Raw genomic sequence first — 27343 nt, forward strand, 5'->3', positions numbered from 1 at the left:
CCAAGGGATGAGTCTCTGTCAACCAAATCAACAACACAGAGACCTCCCCCGGAAACGCCAGCACCCAGACTCGGCTGACCCGGCAAGTACTTTTCAGAGACGAGCTTGTGCGATCCATTTATCATCGAATCGGCTGCCGACAGCTCCGGTGCCCCCGCGTTAGCTCTCCTCTTCGGCAGCCCCGCCATTGGAAGCGTCGACGCCGCTCGCGCCTGAAGAGCGCACTTCGACTTCCAGTCTCGATTTGTCCGGCGCAACCGCTCTCTGGCCATAACACTGTCGTATCGCACGAAGTAGCGCGCCATGGCGTCGGTATCGTCATTGGACAAGGACCTGCGCAGACTGCGCCTCGACAAATACACGCCGGCCGCCGCGAACGAGGTACGACAATGGATCGAAGGCATCCTCGGCGAGCGACTGCCGGACGACGATCTGCTTGAGGGACTGAAGGACGGCGTGGCGCTGTGCAAGTAAGTGGTAGGCGCAGTCAGACCGGCAACCCCTGCCTAACCTCATCTCTGACAGACTCGTCAACCTCGCCATCGGACCGCCCGGCGTCAAGTTCAAGAAGTCTCCGATGCCCTTCGTGCAGATGGAGAACATCTCGCACTTCCTGCGCGCCTGTCAAGCCCCGCCCCTCAACCTGCAACAGCACGACATGTTCTTGACGGTCGACCTGTACGAGCAGAAAGACCCGGCCCAAGTCCTGCAGTGCCTCGGCGCCTTCAGCCGTGCCGCCAACAGCGTGAACCCATCCGCCTTTCCAACGTCGATCGGCCCGCGCAGCTCGCGCGGAACTGTCGTGAGCCCCCAGGCGACGGGCCCAACGACGCCCACCGGCCTCCGCGGCCGCGCCACGTCCAACGCCAGCAACGCGTCGTCCTCCCTCTACGGCAAAGGACCCGCTCTCGCTCCCGCCAGGACAGGCGACTCTGGCTCGGGCCGCTGGAGCCCGACGAAGTCACCGTCTCTTGGCGCTTCCAGTCCCCCCGCGCCCGTCAGCAGCTGGAGCAAGAAAGAGCATGAAGGTGCTACGGCGCCCGCCTGGAACATCGCGCAGTATGGGTACATGGGAGGCGCTAGTCAGGGAAACTTGGGCATCGCGTTTGGCGGGCGTCGGCAGATTACGAGTGCCGGTCCCCACGTGCCAAGCCTAGCTGAGAAGGAGAAGAAGAGGAAGGAACAGGAAGCCGAGGCAGAGCGCCAGCGACAAGAGGAAGAGCGCCGGAGGAAAGCCGAGATTGAGGCCGAAGAGGAGCGGGCCCGGCTGGAGGAGGAGCGGAGGTGGGAGGAGGAGACTCGCCGTCTCAGGGAAGAAGAGCGGCGGAGGATCGAGGAGGAAAAGAGACGATGGGAAGAAGAAGAGCGCCAGTGGAGACTGACCGAGGAAAAGCGGCGTCGGGAGGAAGAGGAGGCAGAGGCCCGGTTGAGAGAGGAGCGCCAAAAAGCCCGCAACCAGAAGAGTAACCCTCAGCTGCGGGGCCAGTTCCTCAGCCAGTACCAGGCTGAAAAGGAGTCGCCAGAGAAAGCACGGATAAGAGAGCTCGAAAAGCAGCTCGAGGAAGCGCGTCGACGTGAGGCCGAATACGAGAGAGGGCGCCAGGGCCGGTCGCTCAAGCCAGGCAGTGGTGGCGACAAAAAAGCTCGATCCCGGTCACGCAGCCGGGCCGCACAGCCGGTCTCTAGGCAAGACTCCTGGAGTGTGCGTGACGAGCGCAACTTCATAGCCGCCCAATGGAAACAGCATCAGCAGTCATTAGAGCAGCACGACGAACAAGACGAGGCTATGACACCTCCTCTCCCAACTTCGCCCCGACCATTACCGGACCCGACCGTCGCGGCCCTCTCCCCTAACAAGGTTAAGACCCACAGGACGGGTGAGGCACCGCCGGCCCTGCCAATACGGAAACAGCACACCGGCTCGCGACCACTCCCCGACCCAGCAGCCTACGCATCCACCTCCCCCGAAGCATCGCGACAGCGACAGCAACCAGCAGCACTTTCCCCCAAGCCAGCTTTCCAACCCCTTCCCCAGCCGCCACAACAACAACAACAGCAGCAGCAGCAGCAGCAACCTAGCCCCAACATGTCCCGCACCGACCGCTTCCTCGCCACCAACCCCGCTCCAGCCCCAGAGCCGGCCAAACCAACTTACTCCCGCGAACTGCTCGGCGCCACCGACGAGCGCGACGCAGAAGACCGCCGCCGCGCAGCCGCGCAAAAGAAGACAGCCGCCGGTGGGTGGGCGTCCAAGTCCCTCCTGGAGCGCGAGATGGAGCTCGAGCGACAGCGGCAGCGGGAGTGGGAGGAGGCACAGAAGGAGATGGCGGCCAAGGCGGCGGCGGCGGGGTCGGCCCACGGCGTGGACGGCATCGGAGGCGGCATCGGCGGCAGGTGGGACGTCAGCCAGTGGACGGGCTATACGGGCGGCGATAGCCAGAACCGCGGGGCACAGGGCATTGGCGCCGGCAGGAGGCAGATTGTTGGGCCTAGGCCGTTGCCGAATCCGCCGAGGTGAGCGAGGCACGGTCCTAGTCTCAGATGATGAAAGAGGGGGGGAAGGTGGGTTTCGTATGTCATTGTCATAGCATTTTATATGCTATGCCAGGGATCAAGATTATAGCCCCTGCGGGCGCGATTAGGATTAAGGGGAGGGAGGCTTTGTCCATCTGCTTTTGGAGTACAGAATACCTCTCGTTCAGCACAGTTTGTTTCGGGGTTGACCGACGGTAGACTGAACAAGAGATAAATTTTAATTACTTTATGGCACATCGTCTTTTCTTTCTCATGTCCTTTATGGGGTTGGTTGTCTGTGCAGGGGAAGTATTGGGGATAAGGTTGACTTAAGGTAGGTATGTTAACCATTGCCATGTTTCCCAGGTCAAATAAGCCAGGAGAGGACCACCGGGAGCCCCTCGAAAGTTGAACTTCGTACATGGATTATCATCGGTACAAGTACAATGTATAATACAGTAACATATGAGACAAGATGTAAGGTATGTACATCTGAAGCTTTTAGAATCCCAACCCCGAGTAACATCCATCGCCCACCCATCCCATCCAATCCAATGGCATGTCCTCCCTCCCTCCGTGCTGTTAACCTAAGTGCATGGATTCCGGCCAGCCTAATTCGAACCGACCCGCTGCGCATACACATCATGTATATGTATATGTACTCGCCCCGTATAACCCCAGCCCTCGCCAGGCACACAGTACACAGCATCACATCGTTACTGTGTCCGAGGCCACATGCGTACGATACTACGCATAACAGACATAAGAAAAGGTTTACAGTCTCGTAGGCAGCTTCCCGGCCGCCCCGTTCAGCCTGCCGTTACCGCTGCCGGATCTCCAATCCCACTTCCCCCGGTCAAAGTTCTTAAAGCGGCCGGCGCCGAGCGCCTCGGTCACTGACATCGGCTCTTTCTGGACTGGTACCAGCCTGGGTGAGGCATAGTACGGCGTCATTGGCTTTTTGATGTTCGTCGTCGTTCTCGATGGTGGCGAGATCTTTGTGTATTGCGTTTTAGAGGTGGCGGTTGATGATGAGGGAGAGCGAGGGGGAGGCGGTTTGATTCTTGTTTCTTTGATGATCTCTCTGAATTCGTTTTCGTCGTTGCATATCTGTGCGCGGATGAAGCGCAGCTCGGCGGTTGGGTCCGAGCATTCGGCTTCGCGGAGTTCTTGCATGACCGGTTTGCGGGGGGTGTATGGGATGTTATCCAGCTTAGGGGCGTAGTCTGGGTTGGGAACAATGGACTCGTCTAGGCGGGCGGCATCGCCCTTCGCGAGCAGAGCGTGGATGTCAATGCTTTCACCCGGTGGGATCGGGACCGGGTTCGAGGGCGTGACACAGTCCATGTCGACTTCCTTGCGGAGGACCCGGTCGATGTCAACGGCGGAGAAGAAGGCGCAGCTCTGCGGGAGGTCGTGGATGCCCACCTGCTGGGCGAACATGGCGCGCGTCCAGAGGTTGGCGACCTGCAGCGCCATGGCGGCGCGGTACTTGTCGTGGTCCTGCACGAGGTACCGGATCTCGTCGTGCACGGTCAGAGCGAGGCGGGCAGCAAGATTGAAGCGCCGGATGAGGTAGTCCATAGCGACAATGAGTAGATGGAGGTAATCGACGCCACTGGATTGGATGGCCCAGTTGATGCGCGAAGTCAGATAGCCGCCTTTGCTGATGAAGCTGGACTGGAGGGCCTCGGTGATGCCCGCGCCAAGGACCGGCGTCCGTGGCCGTTCCTGTTCGGCAAACTCTTCCAGTTTGTTGAAGACGAACGACTCAGTGCCGCCCCGCCAGAAAGGCCGTTTATAGAGGGTCTTGCTGTTTGTCTTGGTACCCTTGGTCGCGGCGTAGAGTTTGGTAGCTATACTGAGAGTCTCCTGCTCGCTGAGGCTCGGGTTGAATTGTCGGAGTAGCTGGCCGGCGAACTTGAGACCGGCGCCGTAGATGCGGCCGTAGTTGAACACCTTGGCATCGTTCCGGGTGATGCCCAGGATCGACGCCGTTCGACTGTGAAGGTCCGTCCCCGCAGCTTTGGTGCCCTCGAGTGTCATGAAACCAATGGCATTGCCGCCGTGGATCTTGAAAGTAGCATCGCCAACCACCGAAGCGATCCATAGTTCCTCCGAGTCGACGTCGGCGCCAACAAAGACATAACCCGGCGGAGCGCGGACCATGGCTTTGAGCTCGGAGCCGACGCGGTTCTTCTTGGCGTTAGATGCCGTGAGCCATGTGTTCTCAACGGCGCGGCGGGTGATTGTCCCCATGGGAATGATCTGGGGCAAGATAAAGCCACCGACGGGCGGCGCATCTGCATTCGGCTCGCCATCCGATGGAGAAGGTTGTGCAGTGGCGGTTTCCGGTAGGTCATCTTGGTAGACTACTAGCTGGGACCTTATTCTTTCACGCGCACTGATCCAGTACGAGCAGGAGGCGTTCATTTCCAGCGCTTCCTTCGCATAAGGGTATTCAGATGTAAGCGTCCCCTTCTCAAAGTAGGAGAGATACCCTTTAGCCATCGGGGTGGCACACCGTGCTGTCGGTCCGTCCTTATGCGGCAGCCTGAAGTACGAGTTTTCTCTGTCTTCTTTCAGTGCCGCAATGGGCTCCTCGGAGAAATCGCACGCCACCATCTGCCGTTCCGTGTACTTCGACGCCTCAGCCCGCGGCACCTGGAAAGTCCAGCCGTGCTTGTCAGACCAGAAAAGCGGGTGGCCGTCCCAAGACAAGCGAAGGAGCAGCGGTGCTATCCTCGTGCGGACGCTGAGGTTGATGGGGGCGTCGCTCTTTGGAAACAGATCCTTGTACCACTTGGGCATTCCCGGCTTCTTCTGTCTCGCCGCCGGCCGAGGTGGGTCACCTTTCTTCTTCCCCTTCACCATCCTGATATCCTGCCCAGACCAGTCCAGTTGCTTCATCCAGGGATCATTGCGCCATTTCTCAGGGTCGTCCTTGATTTCCAGAGCCTTTTCGGCCAGTAATATCAGGCGCTCCTGAACGGCATGAGAGAGTTTGAGGTACGTGGCTTCCGCATTCGCGAGGTAAGAGTCCCACGACTTGTTGACGGGCAAGATCACAGACGAGAGGTGACGCAGCGCGGCAAAGCTGACAGGATGAGGGCAGACACGGAGGAAGTTGGGAAACACGATCTGGTAGACACGGTGCGTGACCACGACATCTGCCGCGCAGTACGTCAGTAGCTCATCCAGCTTTTCCAGCACCCCTTCCCGGTCCAGTTCTCCGAAAGCATTTCGAAGCTCCTTGTCGATGGATATGTTGAGATGGAACTTAGCCACGTCGCGAAGAGAGTTGATCGAACTCCGCTCCACCCACAGTTCTTCCTCTTCTGCCGTGAAAGCGCGGTTGTTCAGCAGCTCGGTCAGCTGGACGCTGCTAGAGTCCTTGGCGATCTTGTCCCGCAGCTCTCGGTTCTTCTTGTGCTTCATCCAAGTGGGCCGCTGCTGCGAGCACATGCCATTGACAGCGACGTGCAGGGACATTGTATCAAGAAAAGAGTTTCGCGTCTGTCGAAGATCGTATTCCTCCAATATCCTGGCCCGATCATACCCAACGTTGTGTCCCACAATGACCCTTTCTTTTTTCGGGTCTCCAAGCGGGACCAGCTGACGGTAGTTCTCCGTCTCTCCCAGCAGCCATGGCGACAACCACACATACCAGGCGTCAGGGGTGGCAGCACATGCCATGACGGCAAACGGGTTCTCCTTCCACATAACCTCGGTGTCGAAGACAAGCATGTTCCCTTCAGGCGCAACGCCGTGCTCAGTGCGCCCGTCGGGATGGTATTTCGTCCATCCGCTCTGGCGCACCCAATTCCTCGGTTTCTCTGGCAGAATTGACCGGGCTAATTGCTTCGCATGCGTCAGGAACGGTTCGGCGGCATCGACACCCAGCCTGTGAAAGTGTTCGTCGAGGGTTTTGCTCTCGCCTGCCAACGGCGGGAGATCGAAGGCAATGGGAGGCGTGTTGTCGGTAGTTTTGCCGAGCAGGTCGTGGCGGCGCAGGTGATCGCGCGCGAGCTCGACAAGCTCCGGCGGGGGCGGGGAGGTGTTGCCATTGGGGAACAGCTGCTGGTAGATGCGGTCGCTCAACTGCTGAACGCCGATTTCGTTCAAGCGAGCCGCGCAGGGTACCGAGAGGTTCCTGTCAGCTACACTCGTCGACTTCCACCGTCGCGGCGGGACTGCAGCGGGACGCCGCCATGGCCGACCGGAGGCGCTGTATCGCGCAAGACGGGCAAAGCTCGCAGCGGGCGCATCTCCTCCGGGACATCGGCGGATCAAAATGAGCATTCTGCAATACAGAGCGAGGGCCGGCGCCGCGCTCACGACATTGTAGCCCGAGTTGGCGGGTCCGGTTTATTGGAACGTGATGTCGAAAAAGTCGACTTTCGCAGCCGGCCGCGACAAATCAGCTTGGTGTTCGATGCAGATGAAAAAAGATAAGGGTCCCACCAGATGACGCTCTCTTGCGCCGGAACTTCCCGCACAACCCTGGATCAGAAAAGACCGTACACAGTGTTACAACGGTCCAAACCACAGGGACTCGAAACGGAATCGGTTTAGGAAGAAAGGTAAAGTAGAAGAATTAAGAACATCTGTATAAAGCGAGAACAAGACTAAGGAATATAACATAACACTATCCAATACTTGCAGCTGGGTGTTCCTGCAAATCCGTGGTCTGAGATGTGAGTCCACCTCACACTAATGTACGGTATCTGTATGGACTCTATGGGCAGGACTTTCTGGCCGGAGGGAGCCGCGGAGTATTCACAATTAGATTCGGAAGTTTGAGCTGCCGACGGTGACCATCAGCTTGCCTTACAAACTCCCCTTTCGGTTGCTGGTTTTGAATCAGGTGATTGATGCTAAAGATTTTCGTTGAGTATCCGGATCTCCAAAGTCCGGTCTAACTCTCTACCTACCTAGGTAGCTATCCCCGCCTACCTGTACCTACTGTGTACAGTCTCGAACCGTAGCTGGTCTCCGGTCTTCAGCTCAGAATTTACTATCGCTTGTTCAACATCCACCGCAGCTAGTACTGCTAACTCTGCTCCATTGGTACGATTTCATAACTGTACAATACCCAGAAGCTCCCGTTTTTACCTAACCGCGTGACCTCGAGATGGAGTCCACGGTAAGTGTGTGAGGGGCAGCCGGACAATACCCGGACCCGAAGCGGGAAGGACGAGCGGCCAACCTCCGCCTCCGGCCGACCAGATCACGCCTGCCGTTTTGGGTATCACACCCCTACACGTGGAGGTCGTTGTTTCCTGTCTTGCATCGCCGTTTCCTACGGTTAGCTGCTGCCACATGGAATTGCTTTTTGCATCCATCATCTTAAGTCCCTAGACCTGGTCCTCACCGGTTTCCTACTTCTTCGAGACCAACAAGAGGAGCTCGTCCGGTGCTCTTGATTTGAAGTGAGCGTCCTCGATCAGGGACCGGGTACAAAGTAAGACCTACCTCGTGCCTGTCGCCACCGGAGCCCGTAGCTTCATTTCGGACAATTTACCCCAACGCATGTGTGACACCATCCGAACTCTCGGACTCTCGGAATCCACTATAACTTGGGCGGTTCTGAGATGTTTTCCAGGGCGCCCGTTCTCTCCCCGGAAACCTGTCTTCCTTCGAGGTAGCATACCTAACCGCACTTATACCATCACAACCTGATCTATCTACAACATCCGCGCCTTAGGTACCGAAGGTAGGCCGCGGCTCGGTTGAGCTCAGCAACCCTGTCCGGCATCCCAGTGGTGTTGTGAGTCTGTTGTCACACAACGGCTAAGGCAGCCTGCAACCGCACAAGCAGGGAGACTAGAGAGATAAAAAACCCCGGAGGAAAACCATGGGGGACAGCTTCTTTGATGGCACGCTAGATGACTTCTTTGGTATGTTTCCAGACCAAGACCATCGCCCCGGAGACAGTGGAGGGCAAGGCCGAAAGCTTACCGCACGCTTCATCCGACCCAAGACCATGGCTTCTTGGAACTTGCAAGTCAGGCCCTGCCTCTGTCCCCATCTCCTCTGCGGCCCTTCAGAGATTCATTCGCCCGGACGGTGCCAGTCGAGACCCGGGCATTTTCCCAACCGGGAAGGGGAGACCTTACACGTATGGAAACAGTCCGTCCCGCTTCGCTGTTTGACGGTGGCGGAAGAAGCATTTTCCCGCCCAGGCAATCTGGGCCGGGGCTTGGCGCTGGCTTGGGACCCACACTGGCCGCTGGAAGGGCCGAGGCTTCCTATAGGCCGTCTCTTCGTCCACCTCGCGGAGCGCTGCTAGAGACGGCGAATCCGGCACGCCTTCAGCCGACTTCGCCCTTGCTCAACGCTGCTTCTCAGAGCGCCACCGCTTCTGCAACTTTAAATTCGAGCCGCGGCGCATTTCCCTCAAACTCCGCCCTCCAGTTTCTCCCGAACCCACCTATCAGCGCAGTTCCGCGCCACCGGAGCCGCGGCGATAACCTCGACAGCGACCGCTTTTCTCAAGACCCCCTTCGCCGCTCGACCCAGCCTCCAAGACTGCCGCAAGAATTCGACATCCCCGCCGTCGCTGACCCCTCGGGACGATCGGTTCGCCAAAGAGCAACGCTGTACGACAGTGACGACAGCGTCCCTTCGGTAACGCCTAGCGTCCGCTCTTCACCTTCCCCAATTACCACCATGTCGTCGAACCCACGGTCTAGGCGCAACCTGCGCGCCGGCGACCTGGCGATGCCTTCAGCGCCCAGCCAGGCCGGTCCTTCATGGATGCATCCGCCGTCCGCTTTTAGCACTGTAGGCGCTACGCCCGCTCAACTGGCGCTGCTAACGTCATATCGGCCGTCAGGCCTGTCGTCGGACCCCGTAGTCGTGGCCGTCAACAAGCGCAAACGGGAGGCCGACGACGACCTCTTCGGTGATAATGGGCTTGAGGACCCAGAGGTAGTCGACTTGGTGGACAAGGACGAAGTCCCAGCCGAGATTCTCAACAAGAAGGAGAAGAAATGGGTCAAGCTGGGCGCCTTGGACTGCGTCATCTGCATGGACAATGCCACAGATCTGACAGTCACGCACTGCGGTAAGAATGCCGTTCGTTCTACCGCGCGAGTACAGCAATGAAACTAACAACCCACAGGCCACCTCTTCTGCTCCGAATGTCTTCACTCGGCCCTCAACATGGACCCGTCCAGGAGAATCTGCCCCATCTGCCGCCGCAAGATCGACAAGCTGCCCGGCTCTGGCAAGTTCAGCCGGGGCGGAAAGGGCTTCTACCCGCTCGAGCTCAAGCTGATGACCAAGCCGACGCCGAGTGCCAGCCATGAGCAATCCTAAGGATGCCGAAACTTCATACCCAACCCGGCTACCTACATGGAACGTCGTCGAGTTAAGGTTACGCGCCATGGGCGGGCTTGACTACTTTGGGCCGGCATTCCAGATTTCCGGAACTTCCACTTGGGGCTCTCCGGAACCATCTTGAAGTTCCCGAAGTCCCGCTTTCCCAACCTGTACGTGCAGGATCGTCTGTCTACAGGCACAGGCGGACCCAGGAAATAACGAGTTCATGACATACTGCGAAATTCCTTTTCTGTTTTTCTTTTCTTCTCGGTCTCCGGCAGGAGTTACGCGATTGCGACGTTTCACGAGACTCGATAATGGCCCTTTCTGGACAGGCCCAAACCCTTTCCTATGGATCACGAATCCTGCAAGGCCAAGCATTCAACCACTCACTCCGGACTCTACATTTTTGACTTTCTGGTTTTTTCTCTTTTTCCGAATTTCACGCATGGATGCCAAGGACATGGACAAAATGCATGGAATGGGGGAATGGCATGGAGGAGTTATGGTTGCGATGTGACAATACCCCAACGAGAGAGGCATGGCGCATGGTAAAACTCGGTATCGGGAAGAACATTTGCACAGGATCAGAACGCGGGATTTTCTCTCTCAAGGCTCACTTCATGGCGGGTTAGACCGAGAAAACAAATCTGCATAGCGGTGCGGCATAACATCTCTCGGGGAATAGGGTACGCACGGTTCCTGCGTAAACTGGAACGAACGTATATGAACTTTGTTTCATACATGGGAGGATACGCTGGTGATGAAGGATGTTGATTCGGATTCCGGGTGCATGCTCTTTCCGACACACTGTCAGAAGGCAGAGCGACAGATTCGATGTAGATAATGCGCTTGGTGGGCTGATGATGTGGAAGTCCCGAATGTCGGTGGTACAAGTACATTGATGATTGATCCCAGTGAGCCCCTTATTAGCTGCTTTGGTCTATTCAAGACATGACAGTGACTACCTAGTACAGCCCAGTGACACGAGCTTTCGTCGTCTGATCGCATTAAGCCTAGCAAAAAGCAACCTTTCTCTAGCAAGGAAACTTTCATTCCCTCCTGGAGACATTCTTCCACATTTCCCGTCCAACCCCCCCTTCCCCTAGCCTTGCAACAAAAACTGATGCAGCCACTCTGGATCCCTCCGTCCAGTCAGTCCCTCCTCAATGGAAAAGCGTCGTGTTCACGCTGGGCTTCTCAGCAGGGACCTGGCCGGACTCAAACTGCAACCAACCAATCAACCAACCCAATGTCAGTCATCCCATCCATCATGATCGTCGTGTTGTCAGGAATAGTTATAGAGGGGAAGAAAGAAAGGGGGTGGGGAAAACATACCTCCAAAAACCCCGTCGCAGTAATCAGCAACATAAACGCCTCTGCCAACTCCTCCACCCTTTCCTGCAGCACCGCCTGCTCCTCCGCATCCCTCACCCTGGAAGAACGCAGCACATCCTGATGATGATGATGTTGTTGTGGTGGTGTAGTTAGCTGCCCCCCACTACCCACAATCCCTATCCCCGCGCTCCGCTTGAGCGTGTGCACGACCAGCATGCGGTGACTAGTCAAGAAGCGGCGGCCCTGCACGACATTGTGCGCGCCCCTCGCCAGCACGGCGGCGCCTACGATCCGCGCCAGCGCTACTAGCAGGGTGTAGTGCTTCTCCAGCGCGCGAATGTCCTCGGCGTCGACCTCCAGCTCCGGGTCGGCCGCGAACACGCCCGCCAGCTCCAGCGCGCGGAACAGGCCGGCCTGCAGGACGTACTTGGCGCCCTGGCGGGTCTGGGCGATCTGCAGGAGCAAGGCCAGCTTGGCGGTCAGGTAGCGCTCCGCGTCGGCGGCGGCGTCCTGCTCTGGGCTGAAGGCCTCGGCCTTCCGATTGTGGTTGAAGAGGAGGTTGGTAGTGGTTCTGTTGCGCAGGCCGGCGGGGACGACGGCGAGCCAATCGGCGAGGATGGTCTTGAGCGAGTCGACGAGCACGCCGATGAAGTTGAGGCGGTTGAGGGACTCGACGATGGGTATGTCCTCGTCGGTGGAGCGCGATGTGTGCACCAGCGCGCCGAGGAGGATCATCGCGGCGGTCTGGCAGGCCGTGTCGCTGCCGTAGGCGTCGTCGCAGATCACGTTGAGGAGCCGATCGCCGTGGATTTGGATGGCTTTGAGCGTCCTTGTGCGCGCCGTTGCGAGGCTGCGGGCACTGCGGTTGTGGGGGGCTGCAGTGTCTCGGTCGACGACGGCGGTCAGATACCGGTAGCAGATGCCGTAGTAGAGCGCGCGCAGCTCGGCGCTACCGGCCCATTTGCCGATCGAGCTGAGGCACACTTGGAAGAGCTGAAATAGCTTGTCGCTGATGAGGTTGCCTACGGTGAATTTATCCTTGCCCAGGCCGGATATGGTGTCGTCCTCGTCATCGTCAAAGTCGAGCTTGAAGAGTAGCACCTTGGCGACCCTGGCTAGTTCAAACGCCTCGGCTGGACTCAGCGTGCTGTAGGCCTCCAGGGTCGGAAGAATGGCTTGAAGAGCCTGCAGCAGGAAAGCCATCTTCGGCGTGCCCTTGAGATCGTTGGCTTCGAACATGACCAAGAGCAGGTTGGCCCACGACCCGAGCAGGGTGATTCGCGACGCGCCGAGCAGTTTCTGGCGGTTGGTGAATGTCAGATACTCGACCAATAACCCCTCTTCCTTCTCGATAGCATCTAAGTGCTGCTGCGACGCCACCTGAAGCGTGTCCCTAAACTCGTTCCGCTTCAGGGCGATGGTCTCCCGCACTTTGCGTACGTCGTACTGCAAACCAGCGTCTGGGTGTTCAACGGCGCAGGGTCTGAGGTTGAGATCCTTGTAGAAGACAAACTCCGGGGTCGGGATGTCCAGGGTCGGATCTGAATTCACGAAGTCGAAGAAATCGAAGATGTTAGGGAGTGTAAACGGCTCATCGCCGTCGAGCTTGATCTGCCCATTCAGGGCGTCGAAGATCTGGCGCTTGATCGCGGGGATTCGATTCTGCGTGACACTGCAGAGCTCCTGCGCGATGTACTCGAAAATCATAGCCCGCGCACCGAGGTAGTCAATATATGCCACGGACGCGTTGGAAAGCATGAACTCCGGGTTGCTGGCCTCCACGCCATCCCATCTCAGATCTGGCGCGATTTGCAGCTCCTTCATCAACATGTGGAATCCAAAGTTCGTCAACCTCAGCTCGTCCATGACCAGCGACCCAGAGAGCGGCGACTTCCAGAGGATCTGCAGGATGCGAAGGATTCTGTGCTTTAGAGTGATCAGATATCCGCGCATCCCAAGCTCCTCGTCGCACACAGAAAGGCCGATGATGACGTTCAGGAGGCTGTGAAAAAGCGACTTCTGCATGTCGAATGCGCCCCTGGGCTCGACGCTGAGCTTGTTAAGCTCGCAGCGGAAGCCTAGCAGCAGATGCGCGATTGTCGGCTGATCCGGCGTAGCCCGGAGACACCCGTAGAGGAAATCGAGGATAAAGAGCTTGACCACGTAGTCCTCCGACTCGGCCATCAACACCGGATCCAGAGTGGCAGAGAGACTTGCCGCCAGAGAAGCGGCAATGCTCCGGCCTTCGTCGTTCCTCTCGAGCTGAACGATCGCCTTGTTCCGGTTGCCGAGCCGGCCGCCGGTCTCGGGGTTCCATGCGGAGATGATCCTAGGAGAGGTAGAAATCTTCTCGAGCAGCTTCAGGCAAGCCAGCGTCAACTCGCCGTGGCCGAGATTGCAGTACTTCCCAAGGTCGACCACCAAGCCCAGATGGCTCAGAATGCCGTCCTCGAAGGCCGTGTACGCAGCATTCGCCACGGACGCCCGCCGCTGCTCAGGTTGCGACTGGATCACCGGTCGCACAAGGTGCAGGTAGGTCTCCTGCAAGTCGAGAACCTTGATCATGACCTGGATCCCGCGCAGAATGCTCTGTACCAAGGGCGAATCCGGGGATGCACTGCTCAAGCTGCCGGGGTCTTGGTGAATAGTGCGGATCAGGGCAGTGATCACCTTTTCGTTGAACATCCACTCCATGACACGCGCAAACGGATGAAGGCGCACGTACGCGGCTAAGTCCGTGGTTGGCATAGCCACGTCGATAGCAATATTGCTCTCGTTGCCCAGGATGATGAGGTCCTCGTTGAACGTTGACAGACAGGTCAGCGCAAACTCGAGGCAGCTGAGGCGCAATGCCCGGAGCTGGGCAGGGTCAACGAGATCTTGCGACTTTTGGGCGAAAACCTGGAAAACAAAGTCGACATAAGGTTCCATGCCGGGCATGCGCACATTGCTCCCCAAATTTTCCGGAAAGGTCAGGGAGTCGTTCAGCCCGTCGGGGCCTTCTAGGGGCGCGAAGAGTGAGTTGAGCAGCTGAATGAAGGCATTCGCCTCCTCGAAGTTATTACTGAGCTCATCTAGCACTGCCTCCATGTACGCTTGGGGAGTCAGAGGTTGGCCGAAAAAGGAGACTCTCTGCGCCCCTCCGAGAGGATTGTTGAGGGTTCCGGTCGCCCATCCGTCGACGTATTTCCACAATGCTTCGTTCTCGAAGACCTGCTTCCTCGCCATCAAGGCCTTGAGAACGTAGAAGATGCAAGCCCGGAGCCGACGAGGAATCGCGCCATCTGCGAGCTTGCACATTGTGTCGACTAGGTGTAGGTCCTCATCCATGATCATCCTTTGCCGAGCCACTTCGCTCTCTGAGACAAGCTTGGCGATCAGTCGCAGATAGCACTCCAGCATCAAGGCCGACTCTGGCTCGGTCTCAGCCAGGTCAGAGCCGGGCTTGCCAGGGCGTTGTATGGCGTGCGTTGGGGCCTGGCTTGGTCTCTCGGTGAGCTTGTTTGTGAAGTAGTCTAGCTCCTTGAAAATCTGCGACCATGTCAGAGACTGGGACCGCTTCATCTTGCCAGTTGCTTGGTGGCTTTCATCCAGAAGGAAATTGTGTGCCGCGGTAGCGCACTCCTCGTTATCTGAAAGACACTGGAGCATTTCGCAAAAGGCGCTAACGAGCGGAGTAGATGCTCGCCTCGACGCCCACTGCAGAAACCCCGCAAGGTTGCTATCCGGGTCCTCCCAGAACGACATGGCCGCCTCCGGTCTGCCTTCATAAGCGTACGAGATGATGATCAGGAAACGCTCTAGGTCGAGGTCCTGCTCGTGGTTTGGGCTGAGCTGCCGCTGCTCGTCTTCCTCGGTCCTCAACTTCCTGAGTATGTCTGGAAGGTTGGAAATGGCGGCATCGATAAAGCCCTCTAGGCGTACCATCAAGCTTTGCTGCAGAAAGTGGCTGAAGGGAAAAGCGTCGGAGGCCAGAGGAGGGGATTTTCGTTGGAGCCACTGTCGCATTCCAAGACTTGAGGGATCCTGCCATTCTCGGGCCCTGCAGTCGGCGGCCACCGACAAGATGAAGTCAAAGGCGCCCTCTTTCAGAGCTTCCATGAACTGCTTGTTCCTCTCCTCGTCTTCTTCATCCAGGTTGATACCTCGGAGGTCGTAGGTCGTGTCATCGAGATACCATCCGCTGTGCTCGACAATCCACCATGCCTTGGCAACGGCTCGTAGGTTCGGCAGGGCCCAAGAATCGTCGTCGTCAGGCTTGCAGACAATCCGATTTAGTTGACGCGCTTGTTGGAGGTCGCCCACCCCTTCGGGAGAGCCAAACACGGTGATGTAGGCAGCAAGGACTGGGAACAGGTGGACTGACGTATACACATAAGCCTTCAGCATATTGGATCGTGGGGGTGTAGTTCTATCATACCAAGGAAGTGATCGTACTTGTCGACTCTCTTGAGAAACTGGAGGAACTCCTGGAAATCACCAACGGTAGCGTGCCGCTTCTCGACGGCGGCGTGTAGAATTGCCGCCAAGCACTCATGCTGCTCGACAAGACTCAAGCGCGAGAAATCGAAGGTCTCTTGATTCTCCGGTACCCTCACAAGATTGCCCTGCTGCAACATGCTCCGAGCGTGCGCCTTGTCCATCGTATTCTGGAGCATGGACCTGACACTCTGCATAGCTTCCATGCATTTCGGCACAAACCGCTTTGCAGAGGAGTCAGGCTGTGACCCAGGAGGTGGTACGCCAAAGATCTTCTCTTCGGCCAGGGCCCCAAAACCATCTTGTAGACCCGGCTCCAGCTCGTCGTCGGCCGCTATCTCGAGGCACAGCCGCATGCAGTCCAGCAGATACCGGCGCTCTTGGTGGAATCGGATGACTCCGCATTCCCATAAGGGGCGGCTCTGCGTCTCGGTGTCGCCCTCTGCATCGCAGTCCAGTAGTAACCTCGCCGACTCGAGTTCGTCTAGATCAAGGTCGTCGGCAACTTTCAGACAGTCGTTGATGAAGTCGTCATTAACGGCGTACTCCTCGTCGCCGAGCTTTACTTTCCCTAACTCAAGTATCAGCATCGCCTGTTCTTCTGGACAAGCCGCGATTCGGTGCGATCCCTACTGGTCCCCAGCGATTGTCTGTGGGCCGTGTTCCGCCCAGGCTTGTCGGTCAGCTTCTTGAAGGCATCCGTTTGCGCATCCAGAAGCTGCTCCAGCAGCGGCAGGCCCTCGTATCGATGCTGCCGGACGGCAACCAGCTCCGCGTGCAAGGCCTGGAGGGCCTCGAGCGCGCGCAGTTCAGACATGGTCGGTGGGGGGAAGCGCCTCAGCGCATCTCTTCCAGCTGGCTTCGCGGCTGCGTAGACGAGGTCGTGGGCACCCAAGTAATTCAAGGGTTCACAGGTTGTGGGTGGCGAGCAACGGTGATCGACGCTGTAACTCTGCTGCAACCGTTGCAGGTTGGAGGATCGCGACCAAAGCTGTCCCGCGTTGAACTGCCTGCCGATTGGCGCCAGATGGTGGTTGGCAGTCAACAAAAGAATTAGGCGGTGAAGCGTTCTGCCGTCCCCAGCAATGTGCAGCTTCGCGAATCGCGACTTCCCCTTGCAAGTTGCCCAACAGTGGGTGCACTGCTCTGGTGCGTGATGGTCATAGCTCCTTCCACAGCAAATAACTTCCGCCTTGAGGCGATGTAACGGGCTTGTCCGAATTCAACACACATGCTACCTAGCTGGGAGCCTAGATGACATAGCCAGTGCAAAACCACCACCTTCAGTACTTTCATCTCAATGACAGGTTTGGGTAGGGTCTCGGAAACAGCGTCGGCTTGAACTGCGTGCTTGATCACCAGCTGCCAGTGTTATTCTGTACGCAGTTCTGGCCTGGGGCGACATCCTCTCGCATGTAGTCCCATGCTTTTTTTGCCCCATTGCAGCGACTGGCAGTAGTCCCATGCTTCTGAGCCCTGTCGTTGTATCCATCCCAAGTCCGGACACATGAGTCGAACTTCGATCTTTTATTGCGGCAAGAGATTGATGGGTCTTTACCGTGGTTGTGGTTTTAGACGGAGTCAGTCCAACGGCGCCTCTTTTACAAGACGGTTCCGCTACGAGGAGTGAAGCGCCTGGGTCAGGGTTGGTTCCCTGATGTACAAAGCAACAAACAATGCCGCGGGTCAAGAGCTACACCGGTGACGCCATCAATTTCAAACAGATCGCCGGTAAGTAACACATTGGTCGAGGGACCATTCGAGTGCAGTCTAACAGGAGAGAATCACCAAAGGACGCCTCACCAGTCCAACAGCCACCACGCGCAAAGATGCCGTCGAAGGTGAGCCACAACTGCTTCACCTTTGGGCCAATTCATAAGTTAAACTAAGTTTTCCTCGCAGATTTATTGGCCTATTTTGAGGCGGTTGATAACGGGTCTCAAAGTCAAAGGTGCCGTTGTCACACACTCAAACGTCATCTCCTTGCGCCGCTGTTAACCCAATGCAGGAACCCCTTTGATGACAAGTCCTACCACTCTCTCTACGAGGCGCTATTCGGTTGCGCTCTGCTGGAGAAGGAGAGCTACTTCGGATCCAGAAAGTCAATCAAGTCCACTGCCAACGCCAGTGCCAGACTGGTCAAATGCGCCGAAGCCCTGCGCATGGCCGTCCGCCATGGGACAACCACGATCAAGCGCAAGACGGCCAAGGCCATTATCGACCACATTACGCAGGTCCTTCCGGGGCCCGAAGGAACCTACATTGCACCTCTCCTCAAGGACTACGTGAAGGCTCTGGGCACCCTCCTTGATTTCTCGGCAAATGTCGAGCACCTGGCGGCTTTCTCCGGTGAGAGCTGGGAGACATGCGTCAACTTCTGTGTTGAGGCTCTATCCCGCTACCTCGAGTCGGGCGACCGAGACAGCGGGTCTCTGTCTCGCGCCTCCCCGGCCCCTGGATCGACCACTAGATCCGGCTCCGTCGCGGTAGCACAAGGATCCGGCCAGATTGGTGGTCAGATAGCTCTCGATTTTTTGACATGCCTCAACTCACTTGTAAGCGCCTCAAACGCGCCGGTGCCAAGGAAAGCAGACAAGATCTCGAATGTGGTGCTGCAGATCCTCCAGCTCCGGCAGATGAGGGTTGGCGAGCTGCAAAAAGCTGCCTTCTCGACCTTCAATGTCATCTTTCGGCGCATCCAGGCGGATGACGTCTCACTGGCGAAGAGACTAGTCAGGGGCCTAATTCCCCTTGTTTCCCACTGGTGGCAGCCTCGAGCTCTTTCCCGAGACGCGATGCTGAACTCTATCCGCGACGAAATGCTCAAGACCATCTACGGAACCCACCTGTATGTGGAGAGTCTACTTCGCGAATCCGCCGACGACTCCTTTTTTCAGGATGTTGAGGACCTGCTTGATGCCCTGTGGTCCGACTACTCGAGACGCGAGGAGCGTGCCCGGCTTCAACTGGACGATGTCAGCTTCACGGGAATGCGTCTCCCTTCAGATCACCCATCCACTGCCGTCTTCAGCCTACGCCCTTACAATCAGGCGGGCGAGCAGAATTGGGTTCTCTTGGAGAACCTCGCAATCCTAGAAGCCGCTTACTCGCGCCACTCTCAGCGAGTCCACAGCCAGCAGCAGCAGCCCGAGAATGGCCAGCCCCGGAAGAGGCGCCGGGTGGCCGGTAGCTCTAACAGGATACATCAGAAACTGCAATCCTTAGATCCGGCTGTGCGGCTGTCCGCCCTGCAACTCATTCCGTTCCTATCCAGGCAAGAGCAGCTATCTCTAGAAGATACCGTCGAGGCCATTGCAGACTTGTCCAAGTCAGTCACTGCCAAGCAAAGCGTCGTCGCCTCTTGGGCGATGCTCGCCTGTTCGAGGTAGGTATTCAAAGAATCCATTATTACCAAAGCTTAAGAAGGCTAATTAGTCGAAGTCTGGCCGCGCATGAAGCGTCACGGCATGCGTCGCTTTGCTCGTCCTGGAAACAGCTTTGGCAACTTGGTGTACGGTCGCTGTCTCTGCCTCCTACGAGTCGTGCTGCCTGCGTGCTCCTCCACTCGATACTAAAGGCGAACCTCGTCCCTCGGCATGAACTTGCGGACGATGTCAACCAGATTGTCACAACCGCCGACATCAGCGGGCCTTCGGTGCTGGTCGATTCGTCCCTCGTCTTGATGCTGGGCTTGCTGCGCCTCCGCAACAATATGTTCCCTAACGCAAGCCAAGCTACGTCAAACCACATCATCCGGTGGGTGTTTGTCAGGTGGAGTCCTGGTAAGTCGAGCTGGTGCAGGACCGTTCAGCCGTCATTCTGACATTGTTGGCAGCCGAACTGATATATGCCTCACTCCACGCAACGCATGCCACGCCTTACGACCTTGTCAACCTTTTGCGGGCGTGCTATGGAGCTCCAGCCCTTACCATGGCAGTGCCACTACGTTTGTTTGGCGGTCCCATCGCTCAGTTCTGGAAGAGCCAGACAGAAACCCACGCGTTCATACGGTATCTGCTTCTTCTGGATCAAGAAGACGTGGCAGCACCGGCCGCCGAAACGCCGTCGGCCGAAGAGCAGCCGGCCGAGTCTCAGCAAGTTGCTGATCCAGCGGGGTCCCATGCAGCAAGACGGCTTGCGCTCGAGCTACTTTATCCGAAGATCGAGGAGCTTCAGCAGCTAGCAGACTCGTGGCAGAAGCGCGGTGGAGAAGGTGCAATACCAGTTTCGGCCGAGCGGCTGCAGAGCATGTTGCTCGCCTGTCTCACTGGGTCTCTTCTGCTTCCGGAGCTAGTCAACCTCAACTCTTCCATGTCGAGGGACCTCGAAGCAGCGCTCTTCAACATCGTTGACGCCACGCTGAAAGTGATACTGGGTACTGCCGCGAACGAGCACTTTTTCGACTTACTTCTGACGTCTTCGGCTCCGTACATACCGCCCATTACCGAAACGGAGCTTGTTTCGTTGAAGACAGAGAGGCCACATCTGCTGAGATTGTTCGGCAAGCTCTCTAATGCTTTGCACGAGAGATCTCGTCGGGAGTCGTCTCTCCGTCAGCCCGATGTTATCGATATCGACGACGAATTTGAGTCTCAAACGAGTCAAAGCAGTACAGCATCCAAGAAGAAGACCCTGCCCAGGAGAGACCTGTTGCTGTGCCATACGCCTGAAGCATTCTACCTGGAAACAAGCCTACGGATACACCTTCTTGAGATCGTGCGCGGAGACGACGGCGAGATTGGCCGCATTCCAGAGTCCATCATTGACCAGCTCCTTGAACTTCCTGAGGAGCAGTTCTTATCCTGCCGGCTGTTCATGCGGGAGCTCTTCACCTCGGATGCCGTGACCCCTCTCGAAACGGCCATGAGGATCCTGGAAGCTGCTGGGCGCATAATTAGTCGCGGCGAGTACACCTGCTGCGAAGTGGCGTTGTGCAACTGCCTCGATATCATGGATAACTTCATCAGTATGTGGACCGAGGAGGATGTCGAGATGGCAAACATGGCTGGCGATCTCTACCACTACCTGGTGAAGAACTGCTTACCAAATAACTCCCTCTCGGCCGCCGCGCAAATCCGACTGTCCAGCCTGCTCTTGCACCTCTTGGAGGTCAAGTCCACTTACGCCTCTAGTCTAGGGTTGCCATCTGCCCGGTCTACCCTCATGAGCATCCTGCAAGACGGAGCCATGGAAGTCAAGTACTTCATTGGCCGCAACCTTCCCAAGATCTTCGGATTGTACGTCCTGAAGACACACGACGAAATCTTCGTCGACGTGTTGGAAAGCCTGCCCTCGGACCCAGAAGTCAGCGAGGGGATCGCATTTCGGCTATTCGTCCTAGCAGAGCTGGCCTGTCGATGGCCGACGCTGCTGCGCCGTTGCATCTACCATATCTTCGAGACGCCAGGGAAGATATCCCAGTCCGAAAACTATGCAGCCAGCTGCCTCAAACGGATCTCCCGGACGTTGCGACTCAGTGGACCTCAGGAGTTATTCAGACTGTTCGCTCCTCAGCTGTTGTACACCTGGCTAGAAGCAGACTCCATCCAGGAGATCCCGTTCAGCATCTTTGGCTTTCCAAGCCTCCACGATCTACTCCAGGAAGCCCAGACGGAGGCTGCCGCCATCATGATCATGCGTGGTCAGGAGAAAGCGGCCCTGGACTTGGCACAATCCCTGGGTCTGACTCCCGAACAGATGGTCCAACAAAGCTTCACCAGAATCATAGCCTACAGCATCGCGCACGACATCAGCATCCCAGGGGGTGCAGACTACGTGACAGGGGAGAGTCGGCTCAGGAGGATCCTTGGGAAGGAGGGCTTCCTTTCGAACATCCATCTCAACTTCGCCGACATCATAGCGACCTTTTTCGACACCTTTGATCAGGAGTACCCCATTGAGAAGACCTTCCGGCGAGATGACCGGTTTGCCTATGCGGCGAATGCCATGGACGAGATCAAAACACTGGGCCACTTACCCGCCGCATTACCTCCGAATCAGCAGCCGATGTTCAAAGCGAAATATCTACCGAGGGAAATCCTTCATCTGTGCAGCCGGACCCCGTACGAGCCGGAGACACTATGGACACCAGCCCTCGTCGTCTTCGTGGCTCGCAAGCTGCTGAACACCATACACCCCGCGCTAGGACCATTGCACGCCTGCTCCGTCCTTCGCAAGATACGCGTGATGATCTGTATGGCGGGCGACCATGCGACATCTGCGTACCCTCTGGAGATGCTTCTGCATTCCCTTCGGGCGTTTGTGGTTGATCCGGAATGCGCCGACGATGCTTTAGGCATCACCCAGTATCTCATACTCAAAGGGGGCAACCACCTTAAACAGACGCCCTCCTTCCTTGCCGGGTACGCGCTGTCTAGTCTGGCGGACCTCCGCGTCTTCCTCGAGTCGAGCCAGTCCAGCACAACGCAAGAGAGCCAATTCAAGGCCACTAAAACCAAAGCACAGCTCTTCCACTCGTGGTTTTCCAAGTACCTGGCCAACTACGACTCCCCTGCCTTCCAGGACGACGTGCAGAGACAGGCTTTCAAATCCATCACGCAGTCCGCCGCTCATATTCGGGCCTCCGGTAATGCGGAGAAGGGGACACACGAGAGCAACCTGCTCCTAGAAATCCTAGAAGACTGGAATCGGGAGAACCGGCTGCTGAACGAGCCGGCGCGTGATGTTGCGCTGTCGATGCTTTGTGGCGTCTTCAAGGTGCCCCCGTCAAGCAGGCTCGACGTTATCGAGACAGACGACGACGCAGTGAATCACGGCGCTGTTGTGTGGAAGAGCTGCGCCTCCCAGCGCCTGAGCGGGGAGTACCTAGCCTGGGCAGGACGCGTACTCGGCCGTTCGTTTGCGGCCTCCGGTGAAGTGCCGGACGAGTTGTTGCGTGAGTCGCACCTCAACGAGTATCGCAGGCTGTCGTTGGACGTCGGCAGTTCCGAGGAGGGCCTGTTGAATCTCATTGAGGCGCTCACCGTCAGCGGCGACTGCTTCACGGCCGGCTTGGCCGAGGCTGCACTGCGCACTGTGGTTTCTGACGCCGTCGGCGACGAGGACCACGACCTTCTTAGCGCGTGCCAACAGAGTCTTTCCGAGTCGCTGCTGATTTCTTCGAACTGGGACCCGTATCGCACGCCGCAATCGGACCAATTCAGGGTCGAGTCTCCTGCTGAGGCGGAAGTGTTTTCGGCAAAGCATCTCGAGAGCCCGAATTGGTCGCAGCAGCTTGCCACCCTCCTCGCTCAGTCGGTACCGGAAATTGTGACGCTGAGGGTGCTGCCTCCGATCCTCACCAAGGTCAAGGGCTTTGCGGAGAGGGCTTTCCCCTTCGTTGTTCACCTGGTGTTGACATACCAGCTGGACAAGCAGCAGGGGGTCAAACGGCAGTTCTCGGAGGCTCTCAGGGAGTGGTTGAAGTCCACATCCGATGCGGCCAAGGAGAACTTAAAGCTGCTGATCAACACCATTCTCTACTTGAGAACTCAGCCACTGCCTGGCGAGGCGTCGATCGCAGATCGAGGTCACTGGCTGGAGGTCGACCTGTCGAGCGCGGCTGCTGCTGCCACGCAGTGCGGCATGTTCAAAGTCTCCCTCTTGTTTGTCGAGCTGGCGAATTCCGAATCATCAAGAAGCTCGCGGCGCTCTTCCGTCAGAGAGATTGAGGACTCCAGCGAGATCCTGCTGAGCATCTTTGAGAACATTGATGATCCGGATGCCTACTACGGTCTGAACCAGGACGCTTCGCTCTCCACCGTCGTGTCCCGCTTAGAGTATGAGAATGACGGGAGCAAGAGCCTCGCTTTCCGCGGCGCACAGTATGACAGCCACTTACGGGACAGGGATCCTGCCTCGAGGCGCGACGGCCAGGCGCTTATCAAGGCTCTGAGTAGTCTTGGTCTCGCCGGCTTGTCCAATTCCTTGCTTCAGACCCAGCAGAGCCTGGACGGTTCGTCAGACTCGCTGGAGGCCACGTTCACGACCGCGAGAAGGCTCGAGATGTGGAACCTACCGGCCCCGTCGAAGACTGATAACTGGGCTGTGACGGTGTACAAGGCATACCAAGGCATGCAACAGGCCGCCGACATTGATACGGTTAGAAGCGTGGTTCATGACGGGTTGAGGAGCACCGTTCGGCACCTCACCAACCATAGCCTCAACACCTCGACGCTGCGCCATCAGCTTGGAGCGCTCGCGGTGTTGGCCGAACTCGATGATGTCTTGAACGTCACCGATCAGTCTGAATTGCAGCATGTGCTGGAAGCCTTCGAGAGGCGATCAAAGTGGATGATGAGTGGGCGGTAAGTCTTCCATAAGGAACAACCAGGGGCAGCATACACTAATTAACGCAGGTACCCCGACGTGAGCCAAATTCTGTCCTGCAGGGAGACCACACTGAGCATGTGGAGTCAACATCACAAACTGAGATCGACTCGGTTGACGCCAGCGGAGGCCCGGCTCGTCCAGGTTCGCGGCATGCTGCTTTCATCCGACATCTTCCGCTTCCACCGCGCAAACCAGGAGACCCTGAACCTGTCAACAACGCTTACGGATCTTATCCCTTCGAGTCAATCGTTGGGTCTCAGTGTTGATGCTGCAATCAAGATGGAGGCGGCCAATTCGCTGTGGGACCACGGGGAGATGATCTCTTCCATCCGGATGCTGCAGAACATCGACAGAGACTCGTCCCTGAAGAAGCAGACGGTGCCTGTCAGTCGTTCGGACCTGTTGTCCAAGATTGGATACCAAGTCTCTGTTGCGAGGCTGGAGAGCCCCGACAGTATCCAGAAGAAGTACCTTGAGCCAGCGCTCAAGGAGCTCCGAGGAAAGGACGAAGGGAAAGAGGCCGGCCAGGTGTTCCACCAGTTTGCCATGTTCTGCGACGAGCAGCTTCAGAATCCGGATAGCTTGCAGGATCTGGCGCGCCTGAAGAACTTGAAGAAGGGCAAGGATGAGGAAGTTGCCCAGCTGAAGGAGCTGATTGCCAACTCCAAGGATTCTCAACACAGGAACCGATACCAGAGCCATCTTGCGAAAGCCAAACAGTGGCAAGACCTCGACCAGCAGGAACTCCGCCGGGTAGAGCAGACTCGCTCGGAGTTCCTCAGACTCAGCTTGGAGAACTACCTGCTGTCGCTGGCGGCATCTGACGAGCACAACAACGATGCATTGCGCTTCATGGCACTCTGGCTGGAACAGTCGGAGGAGGACGTCACGAACGAGGCTGTCAAGAAGTACATCGGCAAAGTGCCTACGCGCAAGTTCGCACCGTTGATGAACCAGCTCTCCTCGCGTCTGCAGGACCAGCCGGTTCTCTTCCAGAAGCTGCTGATCGATCTGGTCTACCGCATCTGTACAGACCATCCCTACCACGGCATGTACCACATCTGGTCCGGAGCCAGGACGCGTGTCAATAAGGATGACGAGGTTGCCGTCTCCCGCCAGAAGGCGACGGACAGGGTGGCGAAGGCGCTGACCAAGGCGGATAAGAAGGTGTCCCACATCTGGCCGGCAATCGACCAGACGAGCAGAGCCTACCACGCACTGGCCATGGACCGCGACCCGAACAGGTACAAGGCCGGCCAGAAGATCGCGATCAAGAGCTCATCTGTCGGCCAGAACTTCCTGCACATCATGGCCAAGTACCCCATCCCGCCGCCGACGATGCAGATCGCGCTCTCGGCCAGCCAAGACTACTCGGACGTGCCCATGATCCACAAGTTCGAGCCCGAGATGTCCATCGCCTCCGGTGTGAGCGCACCCAAGATCATCACGGCTGTCGGTACCAACGGGCAGCGGTTCAAGCAACTTGTGAAGGGCGGCAACGATGACCTGCGCCAGGACGCCATCATGGAGCAGGTGTTCGCGGCCGTTTCCGAGCTCCTCAAGCTCCACCGCACGACAAGACAGCGGAACCTCGGGGTCCGGACGTACAAGGTGCTGCCCCTGACCTCGTCCTCCGGCCTGATCGAGTTCGTCTCCAACACGATCCCGCTCCACGAGTACCTGATGCCGGCGCACGAGCGGTACTACCCGCGCGATCTGAAGGGCTCGCAATGCCGCAAGGAGATCTCTAACGCGCAGACAAAAACCACCGAGACGCGCATCGCCGTCTACCGCAAGGTCACGGAGCGCTTCCACCCGGTCATGCGCTACTTCTTCATGGAGTACTTCCCGGACCCGGACGAGTGGTTCCACAAGCGCACCGCCTACACGCGCACCACGGCCGCCATCTCCATGCTCGGCCACGTGCTGGGGCTTGGCGACCGCCACGGCCACAACATCCTGCTCGACACCAAGACCGGCGAGGTCGTCCACATTGACCTGGGTGTCGCCTTCGAGATGGGCCGCGTCCTGCCGGTGCCGGAGCTCGTGCCCTTCCGCCTGACGCGCGACGTGGTGGACGGCATGGGCATCACCAAGACCGAGGGCGTCTTCCGCCGCTGCTGCGAGTTCACGCTCGACGCCCTCCGCGAGGAGGCCGCCTCCATCCAGACCATCCTCGACAGCCTGCGCCACGACACGTTGTACCAGTGGTCCATCTCCCCCGTGCGCATGGCCAAGCTGCAGAATGCGCGCGGCTCGGCGGCAGCAGCAGCCGAGGGCGGGGAGGAGGAAGACGGCGAGGAGAGTGCTGCTGGTGTGGGTGGCGGTGCGGAGGGGGGCAGGAGGGATGGTGGTGGCGGGGGCAAGAAGGCGCGGTCGTCGGTCAACGAGCCCAGCGAGGCGGATCGTGCCATCGAGGTGGTCAAGAAGAAGCTCAGCAAGACGCTGAGTGTCATGGCCACGGTCAATGACCTGATCAACCAGGCGACGAGTGTGTCGAACCTGGCGGTTTTGTATTCTGGTAAGTTTAAGTTTAGGGAGTTCTCTTTTTCTCTCTGTTCCGTCGGCCCCCCCCCCCCCCCCCCACCCAGTCGTGATATGCTTGTGAGAGAAGAGAGTTGCTGACGCGCTTTTTCTTCTTCTTCCGTTACTAGGCTGGGCCGCATATGCTTGAGTCAAACGTAGGGGGTGTGTACGGTAGATAATTTAGATGGGGGAGGATATAGCCAGACTTGGTAGGTATTATTTGTTGCTCGTGAAAATGGAACAGACTTTGCTCATGTCCTTCTGGCTACTAGCATCCAAATGTCTGCTGGAGTCAATCAATTGTTATTGTTGTTGTTTGCGTGTTGACATCCACCATCCGGCTAGCCATGTCTCTCTCCATTCCATCCAATACAAGCCTACCTAGGTACCTACCTTAGATAGAGTTCCCGCCAGCCGCATCTCTAGAGGACTCAGGTAGTAAACATACCGTATGTAGGTACCTACCTAGATAATACTGCTCCTCTGCCACCACATTGTTATACGGATGCATTATCAGGAAAGACGGGCAGCGAAGTTCGCACCTTCTCGGTTGTTCAGCATATCCACCCGGGTGATGATGGGCTTCGATTTCTGAAAGCGGCAAAACCCCCAAGCCCCACTTGCACCTTCATGCTCTGGATAGGTAGGTAGGTAGGTATTGTACACACAAAGGTGCGTTTGCCATGTAGGTAGGTACCTTACCTTACCCACAGTAGTAAACACCCTAAGAACAAACCAGTTTCTCACTGGTCTCCCACCCCTTGTAGATAGATTCCGGACAAGCGGACGGAGAGATGTTGCATTGTCTTGACAGAGCAGGTGGGTTTCA

The 27343-nt window shown here is 57.5% G+C and overlaps 5 protein-coding genes across 5 annotated transcripts; 3 read left to right on the forward strand and 2 right to left on the reverse strand.

Annotated features, from left to right (window-relative positions):
* Window positions 1-2941, forward strand: B0T15DRAFT_422534 (uncharacterized protein). The gene is made up of 2 exons (XM_062865573.1): window positions 1-470; window positions 526-2941. The coding sequence occupies exons 1-2, from the start codon at window positions 304-306 to the stop codon at window positions 2516-2518; spliced, it is 2160 nt and encodes a 719-aa protein (XP_062718227.1). The 5' UTR covers window positions 1-303; the 3' UTR covers window positions 2519-2941.
* A 7-nt stretch (window positions 2942-2948) lies between these two features.
* Window positions 2949-6940, reverse strand: B0T15DRAFT_542983 (DNA polymerase family A-domain-containing protein). Its single transcript, XM_062869953.1, has one exon. It carries the CDS (start codon window positions 6814-6816, stop codon window positions 3289-3291), a length of 3528 nt encoding a protein of 1175 aa, XP_062718228.1. The 5' UTR covers window positions 6817-6940; the 3' UTR covers window positions 2949-3288.
* A 2246-nt stretch (window positions 6941-9186) lies between these two features.
* Window positions 9187-9837, forward strand: B0T15DRAFT_496914 (uncharacterized protein; the record flags this gene model as incomplete). Its single annotated transcript, XM_062867223.1, has 2 exons — window positions 9187-9583; window positions 9641-9837. 2 exons carry the CDS (start codon window positions 9187-9189, stop codon window positions 9835-9837), a joined length of 594 nt encoding a protein of 197 aa, XP_062718229.1.
* A 902-nt stretch (window positions 9838-10739) lies between these two features.
* Window positions 10740-16766, reverse strand: B0T15DRAFT_440833 (nucleoporin Nup186/Nup192/Nup205). The gene is made up of 4 exons (XM_062865910.1): window positions 16291-16766; window positions 15599-16228; window positions 11179-15539; window positions 10740-11066 (listed from the first exon to the last, which is right to left on the reverse strand). The coding sequence occupies exons 1-4, from the start codon at window positions 16472-16474 to the stop codon at window positions 11007-11009; spliced, it is 5235 nt and encodes a 1744-aa protein (XP_062718230.1). The 5' UTR covers window positions 16475-16766; the 3' UTR covers window positions 10740-11006.
* A 98-nt stretch (window positions 16767-16864) lies between these two features.
* Window positions 16865-26807, forward strand: B0T15DRAFT_505486 (uncharacterized protein). Its single transcript, XM_062867529.1, has 8 exons — window positions 16865-17388; window positions 17451-17498; window positions 17560-17608; window positions 17666-19042; window positions 19099-19439; window positions 19493-23963; window positions 24015-26509; window positions 26643-26807. The coding sequence occupies exons 1-8, from the start codon at window positions 17334-17336 to the stop codon at window positions 26660-26662; spliced, it is 8856 nt and encodes a 2951-aa protein (XP_062718231.1). The 5' UTR covers window positions 16865-17333; the 3' UTR covers window positions 26663-26807.
* Window positions 26808-27343: the final 536 nt, after the last annotated feature.

The sequence above is a fragment of the Chaetomium strumarium genome (genome assembly GCF_033439665.1).
Source record: "Chaetomium strumarium strain CBS 333.67 chromosome Unknown B0T15scaffold_7, whole genome shotgun sequence".
Lineage (NCBI taxonomy): Eukaryota > Fungi > Ascomycota > Sordariomycetes > Sordariales > Chaetomiaceae > Chaetomium > Chaetomium strumarium.

Coding starts and splice junctions, on each gene's coding strand:
- B0T15DRAFT_422534 (XM_062865573.1), top strand. CDS start 304: ATGGCGTCGGTATCGTCATTGGACAAGGACCTGCGCAGACTGCGCCTC. Junction 471..525: donor GACGGCGTGGCGCTGTGCAA/GTAAGTGGTAGG, acceptor CATCTCTGACAG/ACTCGTCAACCTCGCCATCG.
- B0T15DRAFT_542983 (XM_062869953.1), bottom strand. CDS start 6,816: ATGCTCATTTTGATCCGCCGATGTCCCGGAGGAGATGCGCCCGCTGCG.
- B0T15DRAFT_440833 (XM_062865910.1), bottom strand. CDS start 16,474: ATGTCTGAACTGCGCGCGCTCGAGGCCCTCCAGGCCTTGCACGCGGAG. Junction 16,229..16,290: donor CAGACAATCGCTGGGGACCA/GTAGGGATCGCA, acceptor TACTTGAGTTAG/GGAAAGTAAAGCTCGGCGAC. Junction 15,540..15,598: donor CAAGTACGATCACTTCCTTG/GTATGATAGAAC, acceptor TGTATACGTCAG/TCCACCTGTTCCCAGTCCTT.
- B0T15DRAFT_505486 (XM_062867529.1), top strand. CDS start 17,334: ATGCCGCGGGTCAAGAGCTACACCGGTGACGCCATCAATTTCAAACAG. Junction 19,043..19,098: donor GCGATGCTCGCCTGTTCGAG/GTAGGTATTCAA, acceptor AATTAGTCGAAG/TCTGGCCGCGCATGAAGCGT. Junction 23,964..24,014: donor AAGTGGATGATGAGTGGGCG/GTAAGTCTTCCA, acceptor TAATTAACGCAG/GTACCCCGACGTGAGCCAAA.